General features: G+C 37.4%; 1 protein-coding gene across 1 annotated transcript in view; it reads left to right on the forward strand.

Annotated features, from left to right (window-relative positions):
• LOC146131791 (uncharacterized) overlaps positions 1-17,152 on the forward strand; it is a 58,036-nt gene that overhangs the window by 12,489 nt on the left and 28,395 nt on the right. Inside the window, exons 3-4 of the mRNA XM_083397047.1 lie at positions 14,202-14,501; positions 16,354-16,476. Of these exons, the coding sequence (XP_083253173.1) occupies positions 14,202-14,501; positions 16,354-16,476 (423 nt within the window). The remainder of the gene's footprint in view (positions 1-14,201; positions 14,502-16,353; positions 16,477-17,152) is intronic.

Below are 17,152 nucleotides of genomic sequence, written 5' to 3' on the forward strand. Positions count from 1 at the left end.
TTGTGAAGAAAAACAGATATAAACCCACGTTTTTCAACACATTTGCGTTTTATATAAACTGTATAATCAACCTGTAAATCTTTTTTCCGGTGCCAATAGTAGTTCAGCTAATGTTTCGACAACAGATAAAATCGCTCTTCTGATTTAAACCAAGTTTTAACCGATGTTTCGTCATCAGATAGCAAATGACCTCATCAGGGTAAATTAAACACGTACACATGCGCTGTGCGTCCAAGTAGCAAGGTTATGTTACTTATTGAACACAAAGCGAGCTTCTTAACGTCACTGTGGGTTGGTTTACTGATTGTAGAGATTAACACGCGAGTAAAGTTCATCGCGGAACGCAGAAAGATAAAAAAAGTGTTAAAACACAAAGCGCCTATTGAACGATTTTGTAGAAAGTTGCCTGAGAACTTTGGAACACAATACGCGTTTTTTTAGTACTATCTATAAATAATTAAATATACTAAAGCCATGATATTCGATAAAATCAACATGACGACGTACCGAAACGTCTTAATCAAGTTGATGTCGATTCACTCGACCTTTGGATTTGTAATTCATTCAAGCTGCCCATTAATTATCATTATTAAAAGTTGAATGTTGGAATTCATTTTCAAGCTACAAGTCATTAGTTGCCCAAGTCAAGTTTCAAATTATTGTCGTAGCAAGCCAGAAGTCATTACCTTCCAAAAAAAAATGTTAAACTATTCAAATTGGTAAATTTCAGCCATTTCCAGCTAAAGCCAGCTTGGAAGCGGCAATAGTTTGCAAAACATCGCAGTTTTTGTTGATTCTTGTCGCTTTATTTGCTCGCGACCCACCAACCTCGCTCCTCGTTTTACGACCGAAGTTCTGCATCGGGCGTTTGCTATTGTGACGTCGTCTTCTCACCGTTGTGACGCAGGCGGCCTCTGTTAGGAAACAATGAAACAATGAAACGGCGTCGCGCGTTTGTCTCTTGTTGTGTTTGCAAACCGGGGGGTCACAGTCGGGGTTTTGGGGGGTGATTTTTTATATAAAAGGAAAATCAAACGACCCCAGGAATTCCATTTTTTGTGTCAACATTTTACAGCTGCGATTTTATTTTTTTGAGTTTCGACTATAGAAAAAAAATAGACTAATTAAAAAGTTTATCAAAAAAACAAGTGAACTGAATCTGCTAATATAAAGATTTTCGATTAAAAAAAAGTAAATTTACCGACTGTTTTTTTGTGATTAAGTGTAATTTTTTTCCCTTAAAATTATTTTGTAGTTACACCATTTTAATTTTTAACTTAATTTCAAGAGATTTTTAAACTTTCTCAGACCCTTTTTGATTTAATAACTTTTTTCGTAACACTTTATGGTTAAACAGTTATAAACCAAACATTTCTCGTTGACTAATTTCACTCAATTGTTAAAATTTTTTGCATTAAATAAGTTATTTTTTACATTTGTATATCAAAATAATGAAAAAAAAAATTGTTATAAAAAATGCTTTGTGAAGAACAAATATAGGTCTACTCGCCACCCCCTAAAACACGTTGAGTAACCCCAGTCTGGGAATCTCTGTTTCAACAAGCAACACAATGGAGTTTCGGGGAGGGGGGGGGGGGTAAATGGGGGTAATTGCTTGTAATTGTCCCTTTTAGCGTTGCACCTGGCCCCAGTTAAGAGCCAAGTGCGATTTTATCTCGCTCCAAATTGGGAGGAGTAGGAAAATAGTGGGAGAAGGAATTTGCTCCTGAGAGGAGTCTCTCATTTTGCTGGGATCTCAGTTGGACAAACTGCGGCCTTGCGAGGTGTTGGGTGTCAAAATAACGACCGCTCTACAACCTACAATCTACAGCAGACGCCGCACATTTTCTTGCCAACTTAAAATGGTCAAAGTTTCCTAAATCTAAAATAACAAATGGTCAACCTAAATAGGTAAAGTGGCTCATACTAAGCTATGTCTAAATTTATGCCCTTTTGAGTTACTCTGGCCATTCTTCTGACATTAAAAAAAAAATAATAAATAAACAGAAAGACGGATTGTGGCTTGTTCAGTTTTTTTGACTATTTTACCATTTCCTACCATTTTTTTATTCTCTTGACTATTTTTTTATAAAATCATCAGAAAAGCGATTTGTGGCTTTTTTGAGCAACTTTAAACATTTTTTGACTATTTTTTTTCATTTTCACGCCTTGGATTAATTTTAAAAATCATATTGTTTTAAATGTGGTAGTAAGGTGGAAAGTAGTTTCAAGCTTTATGATTTATAAAAGCTTATGAAATGAATTACCACAGGGTTTGAGTGAATCGATATCATCTTCATTAAGACGTTTCGATACAAACTTCTATCATCTTCAAACATCTTTATCAAGATGATGTCGATCTACTCGACCTTTTTGGCTTTGGAATTCACTATTTAAAAAATGTTGCTTTATTTATAAAAAACGCTTTTCCAGCAACGGTGTCTGGCTGTGTACAATGTAACGTCTACTCTGTTTAAGTTATGAGTCAGTCACTTTACCCAATATTTGTTCGGTTTGTTCGGGAAGTCAAGGCGGTTGTTACCAAGGCCGTTCCCTGTCTGAAAAATATCCACTCATCCTTTCGTCGGCTCGCCTCGCTATTTCTGTCCATGTGGGACCAAAGTAAGCGATTTAAGCCAATAAGTGCGTGACACAAATGTCCGTGTGTGGCCATTCTCCCTGGCTGTTGATAATTTATCGACAAATCGACAAAATTTGAGGAACGGTTGAACACAAATTCGCGTGAAGCGCATAATTTTTAATCCTGTTTGGCTAATTTCATAAGAAAATAAGCGCATACGGTCATCGGTCGTGTTAGGACATTGTGTCAAGGTAGTTATTAAATTGTAGTTGTTTCTAATGTGTTAACAATTCAATTACCATTTGTTTAAAGGCGTTTGTTGGGTCGGATGCTAAACTCTGTTAAATCAGCTTTAGTGGCCCGTTATAATATTCATTATCTACTTGATTGTAGGGATATCCTATAATATCGAATCGGCGCCGATACCCGATACCAGGTGCTAGTATCGTTCCTCGATTACTCGTCCGATACTAGGTTGATATCGGTGCAAATCTGTTACTATAAAAAAAGGTGAAATAACTACTTTAACCAAAGTCATAAAAACACCCAATTGTTAATAAAAATAATAAAATTCAATAAAATTAAAAATTAAAATCGAAAAAACCTATTAAAACCAAAAATGTAAAATAATATTAATAGAATAATTATTATATATAAGCCTAAAATTGTAGCACCAGTTTTGAAAGCACTGTCCTAGAGCAAAGTTTCGCATCAGAAGCGACTTTGCGGCCATTATCGGCGATAAGAACTTTTTCACGTTCAGCCTGGGGCTGAGATCTTGTCTCTATCGCGCAAAAAGACAATGGGCCCATTGTTACGCGACCGGAAGACGCGAGAAGCCGGATGTTTGGGAGATCATGGTTTTGTTTTGATGTCGGCCGCTTAAAGGGCGTTGAAAGCTCGCCAACTGGTTTGCCAGGATAATCCCTTTGGCTGTGGCGATAATACTTGAGACAATTGACTGGCGACTTTACATTGACCGACTTACTGGACATCAGAGTCAAAGGGCATTTTTCGGACCTGATTTCGATGTTTTTTGGACGTTTATTGATTCTTTTAGAATTTTTCCATTTTGCGCCCGATTTGGGCCAATTTGATGTGTTTTATACCAAAATGTGAGGCAAAAAAGTTGTAATTTTTATGATATTTGTAAATGCAATTCAATCTTACCCAATTTTTTTTCTATTTTTACTCAACTCAAGGTGCTAGTTTCAACGCCTGCTTTTACGATCTTCGATAAACAAATGTCAAAACGAACTCCCTGGGACCGTTGAAAATCTAAAATTCGCGTTGAACAGATGAAAAAACACCGCCTTGTTTAGATTTCCAGCTTCAGCCTTCGCCGCAACCTTCGCTCTTGTTGTTGTTTCAAGCGATCCGACAAAAGTCGTAAATCGTTGCCTTCCGGGGCCTTATTCACGCGTTCCCAAAACAAACTCACCCCTAAAAGCGGGGGCGGGCCCCAATTGGGGGTGTGGGGGTGCAAAAGGCCCCAACGGGCACGTGGGTCTAACCCTGCGTTTTGTGCGCCTTTTTAAATGGGTTTAACTTCGCCTTGTTACGCCACAATGGGATCGCGCGTCGATGACGGGATAATGGAGGCATTGTTACGCGGCGGAGCGCGATCGCCTCAGACATTACGTCATCTCTTTTAGGGGGGGGGGACTCAAGGTGAGATAGCATCGGAGAGGGGGGGGGCATGTGTGCGGAGACAATGAATAAATGATGGGGGATACGCAGTCTGCTCGCTTCTCGTAAAACGCGGCTTAAAACACCTTTTGGAGCAAAAAGCAACTTTATAGGCGCAATTTTCGCGTTATAGCTTTTGCCGTCTGAAAATAATACTTTTTTGCAGCAAAAGGCACCTGTATTAGGTTTAACTTTCCCGTTTTTTGACCAGCCTAAAAAACACTTTTTCCAGCAAAAAAGCACCTGTTTTTGGATTAAATTTTCAACTTTTGAAATCTTTTCCAATTTGAAAAGCACCACTTGTTACAATTTTTGTCCCCGCTTTCCAACTTTTGGTAATTTTCGAAATCGCGGGAATCTAATTTTCAGACTTTGTCGTCTGATTGTGGAAAAGCACTTGTTTCTACAATTAGTTGCCAACTTTTGCATATTCACTTATAAAAACAACAATATTTTTGTCGCTTTCTTGTTTTTAGCCGTTTTTTATCATTAGCATAGAAAATCTGTTAAGGAGGCAGAAAAGGGTTAAAAATGGTCTTAAAAACAGTTTATATTGGTTTAAAGCAGGGTTTGAAGTCTAATACCCTAGTCTTAACTCTCCAGCAAACAAGTTCTTCACGTCTTGGAAGTTGTATTACGACGTGGCTCGTCCTTAAACAAACCTCCCGCCCACGATCCGCTTGTAACCTGTGTTTGTTTAGGTGAATGTCAGCGAAGGTTTTACACTTTACGTCATGGGTCACAAAACTAAGGCCCACCGGGTTAATTTTGTCGGGCCTTTGCTTATCCAACCAAGTTGATTAAAAATACAGTTGAAATGTTGTTGGGTGCAGACCAAATCAAGTTTTAATTTAATTTCAAACTGAACGACAATTTCATTAAGCTCACTACATAATGAATTTCAAAGCCAAAAAGGCCGAGTAGATAGACTTCATCTTGATAAATAAGTTTCGATACGAACTTGTATCATCTTCAGTTAACGTGGCTGAGAAGTAAATTAAGACATGACTTATAAAATGTGGAACGCAACTGTTAACATTTTGAGTTTCTACTCGTGGCATTAATTAGCATTTGTTCAAGCTACATTACAGATCCCTGCATAGCTAACTACATTTTTTTGGATTTTTTTTTGTGTTTCCTTTCTTTGACAATCATTAACTTAACACCAGACAGAAAAATATCCGCTCTTACAATTACCCGTCCCCTTTATGAAAAAAATTGTTGGCCCCTCTCTTACGTCAACGCTATCCATTAGAACTCATCTCTCCAACTTAACGTAATTGTTGCGAAACAAACGACGCGCGATATCGCCACTGTGACGTAAACAAACGCTAAGAATGAAGGGGTTAAGCGTCCGAATCCGAACAAACAAGCAAGAGTAAGGCCCTTTGACTTTCCTGTCTCGTATGAAAAAGTAGCTTGAGTTATTGTTTGACTTCTTTTGGATCAAGTTTTAGGTCTTAGGTGTGCATAACTCGCTAACTGTTATGCAGTGTCTATTAAAATCCATCAGTAATCACTAATTCACTACAAATAGAAATATTTCGTGTTATTTTCGACATATTATAAAAGGCTGCCTTTGAACGCAAAATACCAATAAATAGTATTCTGTATTATATTTGTTTATTATCTTTAAGTGTGTTTTATTGCAAGTTACTATGAAGGTCTAGTGTTTCTTTATTCACTAATTTGTGTCAGTTATGTTTTTAAAAAGTTGTAAATAATATCTAAAAATATTTTTCCGGCGATTTCATAGGGTAAAAAAATTTTGTTTTTTTCAAATACGCAAATTTTCCGGATATCTTTTTTACATTTCGTTTGTAAATTCCTTACACGCAAAAGTCCACCCTCACCAAATAAAGAGTGCTACATTTGATATGTAACAAGGTGTTAGGCGTTGAACATTGCACTCGAAACACTAGGATCACTTCAGTGCCGAGTCGCACTTGAACTTGACAAATTGGAAACCTGATATTCCGTTGCAATAAAGTCGCCAATCGCGCGTGCACAAGATCACGAGGCCTCTGTGACGAAACAGTGGCTTTCGGGCGCTTTTTCGTCGTTTGCAAAACACCCAGGGGCACTTTTTAGCTTTCTAAACGTGAAACTTAAGCCCCTGGTCTGAAGGGATTGCTCTTACGGCTAAAGTAGCCGATCAGAAATGCGCTTTTTACGCTGTGGGCAGTTTAAGTTGCCAGCAATGTGCAGTTCACGCTGGAACGAACACTAATCTCTCCAAGCAAGCTTCGGCCTTGTTTTGATTTCTTTGCCTGATTTTATCTCCATGAAAATTGAGCTCTCGTGTCAAGTGAGCTTAAGGACTTTGGAAAGGCGAATCGTCGTTAATTTGTATCGATTATAAGTCGAGGATTTTGACTGTCCTTGTGGATTGTGCAACTGTGGCCGACTGAATGACTTTGGTTTTCCGGCTATCCACAATGCGAATGCATTAAAGCATTCAACCTTAAGGCCAATATAAGCATTTATTTTGTAACTTGCTCTTTTTTCTCCTGAAAGCAATTCTTTATTCAAAAGTTTTCTAAAATTTAGAAAACAGTATACTGAAATAACGAAAGCGCATAGGTACCCTTATAATGATTATTATGAGAGTTTCTTTTATAATTTCCACCATTATATTCCCTAGTAAACAAAAATAAAATAATTCGTCATTAGAAGTTTGGTTTAAATTAAATAAACTGACTATTTTATTGACTAAAAAAGTTAAAACCCGATTTTTCAAATTTTGTTATGGGTGTTAAACTCGTCAAAATTTTACTGCTTCGTTTTCAAAAAAAAAAAAAAAATCCTCTCCTTGTGTAACTTGGCTTCTTTCCATCGGCTAAACGCTTTCCCGGCTCCTAATGGCGGAAAAGTAAACTCACTTGCTCGAATTACAAACCAAGCGGGTATTTGAAGCGTCCTAAACAAACAAAATGCGGCCCCGTTCGACTCCTAACCCCACCACACCCCTTTATAACTGAAAAGGTCGACGTTTTGGCAGAAAATCTGCAACTTGCTTCTATGTTTCTGCATTGAGCAAAAAGATCCGAACCTCTAGGCTTAAAACATGGAAAAAAGCGGTGTTATATTACGTTTGTTGGTTTGTATTGTTTTGAAACTGTGGGGCTTATTTAGGTTTCAAGACCAGTTTTGAACTTTAAGTTTAATAGCACACCACGAAAAATAACATACCGTTTAAAATTTGGGAAAAAGTTAAAAATGTCAAAAAGGTAAAAATCGAAACTAAATTTTTAGTTGTTTAAATATTACCGCTTACCCACCCGCCAGTGTGAAGGAAATATATAACGGAATACTAATTAATACTAAAGTTAGGTACACTATGCACGAATCTATAATGTAGCATTGTCAAGACTAATAGGTTGAGCAAAACAACATTTTTTTTACTACAACGTTTTGACCAAAATGTTTATCTAAACGACGTATTTCGCTTTGGCATCTATTTTTAATGTAAACGTTAAACGTTTGTTGTATACTGTTCAATAAAAATGACTCACTTCAGCACTGATTTTTACGTTTTCCAATATTACCGTTTACCACAAGTTTGTGTGTGAGAGGAAACCTTTGAAGTTAAAACCGGTTCCGAAAGAAGCCGGGAACTGAAACCCGCTTAGTTCGTTTCAAGTAGTTTGTATCACGCACCATTTGCTATAATCCCGGTGATGTTGTCCGCCCTACCTTGCTTCAAGTGTACAGGGGAATGCTGTGGTAGCGAACTGTGGCTAATCCCGCCGTTCCTACTTCCATTAACCTCACTAGAAGATTCTACTCATGTGTCTTGTGCTTGTCTTTCCTTAAAAAGTAATTTCCTTAAAAAAATTCCTTAAAAAGTGATTTCCTTAAAACGGTTGCTAGGTTATTTTTTGAATTGAAAGTTTGGATCACTTTAAATACCTTTGCCATTTTTGTCTCGGGCATTTTTATTATATTGAAAACCTTAGACATAATTTGGAAATTTTTTGTGTCGGACAATTTGATTAATTTGAAATCCTCGGAAATTTTTTGTCTTGAGCATTTTGATTTATTTAGAAACCTTGGACTTTATTTTCTTGAAAACTTTTCTGTTCAGCAAAACTATTAGGTCCTGTTTTGGATACTTTTATTGTATAAAAGCAAAATTAGTAAGTCGTTTTTTGGCTATTTTATTGTTTTGAATGCGTTGGCCATTTTTGTCTTTCAACCTCGAATTTGCATATCGTGTTTTGTCTTTGGCCAGTTCCGTTTTTATAGAAACTCTGCTTGGAAAGTCGAGCTTCTTGTTAATTTTTTGCCAACATTTTCATCGTTGTTGTGAGCTGGATGCGACGGCACTTGCAATGTTTCTCAAACATCACTTAAACTTAAGCTTTGTGCGTCCTTAAAACCCACTCTGTCGCGTCTCCATGCTTTTGCCTTTTAAAAGAGCCAGGACTTAACCTTCTGTAAATAAACACTGGAAAGCGAAGTTGGCTCGAAAGCCAAAGGCGACTTTAAGGACGCAAAAACTGAAGCAGACTGATTTATATCGAGCCTGGAGACTGGTTCAAGTGATTTCAGCACCCATTTGAATAAGCTTTGTTGTTAAAAGCCTGAGGTTCAAAGCCAAGCGCTCGAATTCTTCAGCAGTCGGCTAAATCTTCCCAATCGCTCAAACTCTCGCCGTACCTCCGTCTAGGCCTGTCGTAACACGCCCAGGCACCCTGGGTTCCGCACGTCTTTGTAGCACCTCGCACAGCGCATTTTTGTCGGAGTTTCGCCACCCACGCTAGATGCTAGATCTCGTTTAAGCTTATTCTTACAGCAGCGTTGCGAAACTTATTAAGGCAAAACTTTCCTTCCGTGTCTTGTGAGTGCGTGGGTTACCAGCTGATTTTGACAAACTTACACCATTGCTTGCGATGTATTTTACTGATAAGTGTTTGTTACTGATTTTATTGATAAGTGTGTTGTTATCGTTGATAACTGCGGCTTCAAAACTGGAACATTTGCAATGTACACTTGTGAATTTACTTAAGTAGTTCGTTTACATTGTTTTGAAGTCAGTTGTGTTTAAATGTCTTAGTTTCTTTTGGCCGCGAGAAAAATGACTGTTTTGGCAACCATTTAAAAAACAAATTCTGATTTGGGAAGAAAAACAAAGTATGGCGTGATAAATTGGTTGTCAAACGTCCATTAAAAATTCACATTAATCGAAATATTGACAAGCGATTTGCCTTCAAGTTGTCAAGATATCATCTCAGACGCAATATTTGTCAAAGTTACCCTAAAAAACGCCAAATTAATCACAGCTTTGGAACAACTGTTAAAGCGAATTATACGCTTGAAACTGTGATATTGAGTTGGTGAGATGCTAGTCTATTGCTGGCGCAGACATCGGTAAACAATGTTCAGCCCACGGGTCCTTGGTTTGTTTTGTAGGATGTAAACAAACAGGACGTGCCTTTAAGAACACGAAACGCTTTTGGAACTTATTTCGCTGTTTGCTGTGGATTCCCTGAATTTTACAACCATAGTTTTGGGAAACTGGTAGTTTAAGAGGAATTTTATTTGCAAATATTAACGTTTAGTGGTCCAACTGTTGCTTGTTGCGCTCATTGTAGTTTTAAATGTTTCCTAATCAATTTGTCAAATCCAGTACATTACAAGTTAATTTGTTTTGATAAAAACATAGGTGCTCAAAATTTAAACAACTTGAAACTTAGGAAAAAAATATTTTCCAAAAAGTGTTTTAAAACTTGGTGATTTCAGCCATTTTTTTGTTATGTTCTAATGCCTAAACATTCCAAAAGAAGGTGGCGCCCAACAACCCCAATATCTTCAAAAACGAGCACCACTCAACAGCAATATAAGTTCTGGTGCGTCTTCAGCCAACAAACATCAACCGCGCCTAAGCAGCAAAGGTCAGGGGCGGTAAAAGGCGAAAAAGATCTGCGCGTTGAGACTCTTAGACCAGGGTTTGGCTTCACTTGAGGGTTCCGTGGTTTTGAATTAAGCTCTCCTCACTTTTTCGCCTTTCGCTGCTTTCTGCAGAGCCGCTGCAAAACGAAACCTCGCGATAAGAAAAAGGTGTTTTGTTACGCGCTACGAGCAACCCCCCCCCCTTTTGTGTTAGGCTTGTGGTGATATTGAATCACGGCTGCCAAGTGCGCCCTAGAGCTCTAAAACACATACGACTGCGAAAATGCAGCTGCAAATGTCTGCAAAAGACGTTTACTTTCCCGCTTTACTAAAATTGTGCTGCGTTGCTGGAAATTGGATGCTAAGAGTTGAAATGTTCAGTTTTGTTGTGGCTTAACCTCGGTCACAATATAGTTTTCTGTTGTTCTTGAATGATTTTCAAAATGAGTAAAGATTGATATGAAACGTTCACAAAATGCTGGTAACTTCTGCATTGGATTTAGTGTATTAATTCTACTTCAACTACAACCTCCAACCATTATCATAAGAATTATTCGAAACGTTTACAAAATGCTACCTACTTTTGTATGGGCTTTGATATTCATTCTACGTGTGTGTATTACATTAAAAAAAGCCCTAACGAACAATGTTTTTACCGTTATTTTCGGGCACCTTTGGACTGTAAAGCGACGGCAAGCCGCTGATGGAAAAAACGCCTGAAATAGATTCGATAAAAGCCGCTGAAACGGCGTCTCTAAATTCCGTCGGCTGCGCTGGCTTCTTCAGCATAACCGCAAGTCGGCTTCCTCGAAACAAGAGCTGCTCCTTCTCCTATCTTCTCCTCGTTTCTCTCACTCCTCTCGCTCCCAGACATCGATTTCCTGTCGGCGGGCGATGGGTGGCGCTAGAGCGCGCTTGTTACGTCACGGAAGTCGGTCGGAGATGTTTCTGACCAGCTCCAAATATGGAGTAAAGGCTTGGAATTAAAATTGGCTAAAATTGACGGTTTTTAAGGCGATATGGGTTGTGAAACTGAGGTTAATTGGTAAAACTACACATGGTTCGCTGTTCATTGCATTAATTACGAAAAGAAATGTTTGGTTAAATATTGAAATCTTCATAGTTTTATTAACGTATGCTTCTGCATAGGAAGTACAGATGGGATAATCACTTTTTAAATTGTAGGCTAAAAAATTGATGTAGCTTTATTAATTGAGATTATCTTTTCATATTGAGAAGTCGTTTAATTTGTGGAATACAGCTACTACGGATACTTGTAGTTTATTTTTGAGTGATTTCAGTTGAATTCCGTACATTGAATTGAATTTCATTAACTTGCTTGACTTATTCATTTAATTCATTGTGGATGTTATTTGGTCACGTCAGTCGCATTTTCAACATGCATTTGTTTTAAAGTTACAATTGCTTGAACATCCATGTCGCAATAAATCGTTTCCTTTAACCAGAAATTGCGAAACTACCTGAACGATTGGCCAAAGGTATGAAAAAGCCTGAAAAACAGGGTGGAAAAGAAATTTTTAAAAACATAAAGTATGCAACTCGCGTTTTTTCATCTTAAGCAATTCAAAAAAGGCTAAGGTGTAAATAAGCAAATCTTTCAAACAAATACCGAAATAGGTGGATTTTACGACGCATAAACACCCCTTTTATCTACTTCCCACCCTAATTTCCAAATGATTTTGAAGTTTATAAGTGTCTAAGCTAGTCCGACGTGTCTAAATTACTTGTAACCATTGAACCCGGACTTTTTCATTTATTTTAATTTTCCTCTGGTTTCAATTATTCAAAAGCGGCCAAAAGGGCGTCGTGGTGCTTCGGGAACTTCTAGCTCATCACTTATTCACTACGCTTTTTGTGAATGTTCTTTCGGGAAACGCCCAAATACTGGAGGTTGTGGGTTAACTGCGTGACCGCTTGGCTTGTGTAAATGACAACTTCAACTAAAATGTCGTTTGTTGTGTCTTGGAGTAATTTCTCCCACCTTGTCTTTCGTTAATTTACAGCCTCTGTGACATTTATGCGATAAGTTTGTAAAAGTACGTTTTCGTGAAATATACCTAATCCGTGCATAGTTTTATGGTTTTAAACCAAGGGTGGGCAATTATTTTTAAAAGGTGCCACATGAGAAACATGTTCGTGAGGGCCGAGTTAAACAGGTTGAGAAATACACATAATAGAAAGTTATCCTTTTAAACGAAAGCTGTAATTATCCTTGTCTTGGCAAGCTGGTAAAGCAGGAATGGCTGGAAAAAAAATCTAATTTGTTCAATAACATATTTATTCTAAAACCAATGTATCTTCAAGAAGTTTTTATAGAAAATAAGCGGCGGGTCATAATTTGCCCAGGTCTGTGTTAAACCGTACCTTTGCAAGCAGGTTGCATACTTCATGCACAGCCATGTGTATCACGGGTCAAGTCAGTTCTCACTTTTAGCGCCACATTTAGAGGCCGACTTTTTGGCTTTTTTGACCTTTTTTGGCCAAGTCGGCCGAAATGTTTTTAAAATATCCCTCTGCAAGCTAAGATTGTCCGATACGTAATTTCCGATCCGGTAATGTCGGACAACGTTATCTGGGTTGTCTAGTTGGACTCGATTGTGTAAAGTTCGGCTAAAAAAAGGTCTTAAATTTGGTGCCGGCTTTTATTTAAACGGCCTGAAAACCTGGCCAACTTAAACCTCGCCAAAAATGCGATTTCTTTGCTTTGTGGAACCGCTTATTTGCATATATCTTGTTCTGCAGAGTTTTCTGGTTTTATTTGGCAACCGCATGATTTCAGAAAGTGTGTGCTCAGCGTATATATTAGAAAAATGGGAACGATTTTTTTTGAAAAAAAAGACAAACAAGAACACTTTTTGTGATTAATTTTGTAAATGTAAATTGTAGAGCTGTAACTTTAATAGCAAGGTTGTGATTGTTGGAAAGGACCCTAGACTATTATTTGAAATTGGAAAAATCCTGTACAACTAACTGTATTTAGTGCTTTTTTTAAAAGTAGGAAGGTAATAATGAGAGTATGCGAGTATATAAAATTTTGACTAGGCTAAATGATTTTCGAAGGGTATTCGGGTATATATTGGAGGATATATAAGTTCATGATTTAGCAAAAGTAGCAATACTTCATCGTCTGGGATTGTCATTTCTTGTTGGATCCGCCCAAAACGTCCTCCTATCCCCCAAACATTGCACGAACCCCCCAAATATCTTTCACCCGCTGTAGTTGCTATTCATCATAGTATAGCTTTATTTGTGCGTTGCATAATTGCGCCCGTCGTACATTATGCAACTAGCTGCTGTTAACTTAAAACAACTAACTCTAAAGCCTATAGCAGGTGTGCCTTGCTTTATCTTAAACCCGCTGTAGTTATAAATAAACTTTGCATGCCCCTAAAGTGCTTTTAACGTAGTTTTCGGCATTTACTGCATCTCTAGCAATATTTATATCTACTAGCAACGCATTTGTTTAACTTATTTTCCCTTTAACAATGTAACACAGACCCGAAAGAGAACTTTCGACTATTTGGTGAGAAAACAAGTAATTACTGAAGTCCTTCTTACAATCTGTGTGATTCTAATTCATTGTTTTGTGTTTTCTTTTCTTGTCCTTTCCCAATTTTTTCCAACTTGTCCCCTCTTTGTGCTTTCCCTTCTTAATAAAAAAATTAAAAACATTTAACACTATAACTCAACAAATTTGCGTCTAACTTTTTCACCTTTATCGTACATTTGTTAAAAATGAAAACAAATTAATTATTTCCGATGTAATTGTCTTGAATGTCATTTCATTTGCATTTCGCTTTCATCATAACTCGAAACATGCTTTGCATATTCGGGTATTCCCCATAATTTCAAATAACACCAACTGACAAATAATTAAAAAAATCTTTCCTTTTTCAATTCGCTTGCTTTTGCTGCTTCTGCACCCCCAAAAACCCATTTTACCCCCCTACCGCTTGGTGATGCATGCCCCTGCTGCTGCTGACGTAACAATGGAAAAAAACAATCGAACGAAAAGTAGACGGCTCACCCCTGGTTACCGACCCCTCAACCCTCCCCCCAGGTCCAGAAGGTGGGGGGTTTGTGCCCCCCCGGGCCGATTGTTACGTGGAGGTTTGTCTGATGGAGTACAAGCGATCAGTGGACAGCGATTCCCCGGTCCATGTTCGATGCCACGCTCTCAGTCGCTTAGAGCTTTGCATGAAGTCGTCTGTGCCCGAATACTGCGCCGACATCGACAGCCGCTACATTTTAATTGACGGAAAGCGAGCTCAGTCGGTGGCGGCTTTTGCCTGCGCCGATGCAGCCGCGTCATCAGGTCATTTGCACGCACGACACACTCGATGTTGTACCTGTGTGTGTGTTTTTGGGGATTTTCTTAGTTTTTAAAATCCAAGTTTTGAATTTTTTGTACAAAACTGCTGTTTTTTTAATTTTTTTTATTTTGGTGCTAAATTTAGCAACTCTTTTTAGATATATATTTTTTTAACTTGATACTTTTTATATTTTTTCGGCCTATAGTTCTCACTTAATGTCCGAAATAGCTTCATTTTTTATCTACATTTTTTATATTTGTGTTAGTTATTAGTCTACTTTAAAATTATTTTTGTTCTTTTTTTTGCTTTTTTAGCCTAGTTTCAAACTTTTTGTCCCAAACAGCTGTTATTTTGTTGTTATTTAGTTGCTTGTGTGTGTGCAATTTGTGTGCTGCATCCATTAGCGACTGCAAAGTCGTTCGTTTGCCTTTTCAATTTGAACCAAAACACTTGCATGCTGTCCCGCGTGTGACCTCACAATGGGCCGTTGTAATTCGTCACAAAGCGCCCTGGTTATCATTCCCACACATATACAGGCTTGTAATCTCCAGTTGTGTTGTCGCAATACGATCTCGCGCTCATCACACCTACACATCCCACCTAAGGCCTCTGTGACTTGATAGGAATGTGGTAAACGCTTTGTTATAAAGCGGAAATCGTTCTCAGGTTACGTCTGGTACCGCTTACCACCGTCCCCTCCCATGTGTAAGTTATGTGGGAAAATGTAAACCAGGTTATGACTTGGAATGAATATAAAAGCCTATACAGATGTAGTTTGTATTTTCTGGACATTTATAATAAAGCTGCAATGGCTGGAGATTGTAGTTAGGCTTAGAAGAAATACCAAAGCTTATACAGAAATATAGGTAGCATTTTTAACGTTTTGAACATATCTTGAATTATTATCAACGTATTGATGTTCATTCTACGCCGAACACCAACCTCCAGCCAATATGCCACAAATAATGAATAAAGAGTTATTCGAAACTTTCACAAAATGCAACCTATTTCTGTATGGTTTTTGAAATTGATTCTACGTCTAACTACACCTCTACTCATTATTTTCCACAATTAGTCTTGAATTAGCGTTAATATACATTCCATTTGCCCTGATAGTTATGCCAATTCATCTTTCGTTTCCACATATGGTCCTAAAGTTTTCTCTGACCGGTAATCACGCTCAAAAACGCGTGGAAAATGTTAAACTTTGCGTTTAAACTATTAAATGAAACGTTTCTGAGGTAATTTGCACTTAGGTGCGTCTAGTCGGCGAATTATAACACAGAAAACCGGTTTTGCTTAACACACCTGGCACACGAAAAATGTACGACTTTTTCAAACTCTCAAAAGCATGATTTTTGTTTTAAGTGTGATTAAAATACCTTTATTTTCACAGCACTAGCATTGAAAAAGTTAGAGACAACGTTTCAAATTGAACGTTTGAAACGTTAGTTAGACAAATGAGACCAAACATTCTTGCACTGTGCAACAGTACAAGCCTTCACGACAATTTAAAGATTGTTTTACTTCATCTGTAAATTGCACTGCCCGGTGTTGTAGGTGTTGGTTTTTGTTATTTTATTTATTTTTTTTATTTTTATTTTTTTGGTGTTTAAAAATCTAAAACGGACTTTTTTGGTGTCGTAATATACCGTTTAAATATTGCGGCAGAATATGCAAAAAAAATTTGTTTTAGTGATCAATTTGGAGTGAAAATTAATGGTTGATTTTAAATATATGTTACCTTTATTTTAACGCAAAAATTAATGGCTGATGGCATTGATTTTAAGCGTAGGCTGTTTTTTAATTTTGTTATGTGAACAATTTGTAACGTTAAACATGTTCTTTTTGCAGATGGGACGATCGGTAAGGTGGATTTGCTGACAGCAGTCACCCTTCCTCTACCCAGGGGAATCAACTTTGTACGGGGGGCAAATGGATTCCCCTCATTTGAGTTCCAACACAATGTTCCAATACGTGAGTTGCTTTATTTACATGCTTATAATGGATAACGTTGTTTTCTCTTAAGGTTGTTAGATTATTTTGTGTTCTATTGATTGGTTATTTATCACAAATCCTTAACAATAGATAGACTAACCCCTGTTAGATTATAAAATAATTAATTTTACTTATTTTAAACTTAGGAAATTGTGTTTCTTCTGCATATTGTGGGATGATTTTTTGCTCAACTTTTGCGTTGTTAAATGATAGAAGCAAAACATTGTATACTCAACATGTACATGGTTAAAAAATATGTAACTTCATATTAACAAATTTAGATTGGTTAACACAAATCCTTACCACTTACATACATGGATTGATACCTGTTATATAAAAAATGATCAAATGATTTAAATTTGGATGTTAGCGGTTAAGTTTTCCTAAAATCTTGAGAAACGAAAAAAACGGCATTGTGATACTTCTTGTCAAAACGAAATTCCAGGCATAGCTTTTGCAAATTTAACATTGTAAAAAAACGACGAGGGATTAAAATTCCCGCGATATTGTTCATGTTAAACGTTTATAGGCAGCTCTAATGTGACCTGACTTCAGCTCACACAAAGCCACGTGCTATTTATCCCTCATATAATCATGTCTCTGACTCACAATGTTAAACCACACGATTTAGCATCATGTAACCACTATTTGTTAC

This window comes from Ascidiella aspersa, chromosome 9, assembly GCF_963924565.1.
Source record: "Ascidiella aspersa chromosome 9, kaAscAspe10.2, whole genome shotgun sequence".
NCBI lineage: Eukaryota > Metazoa > Chordata > Ascidiacea > Phlebobranchia > Ascidiidae > Ascidiella > Ascidiella aspersa.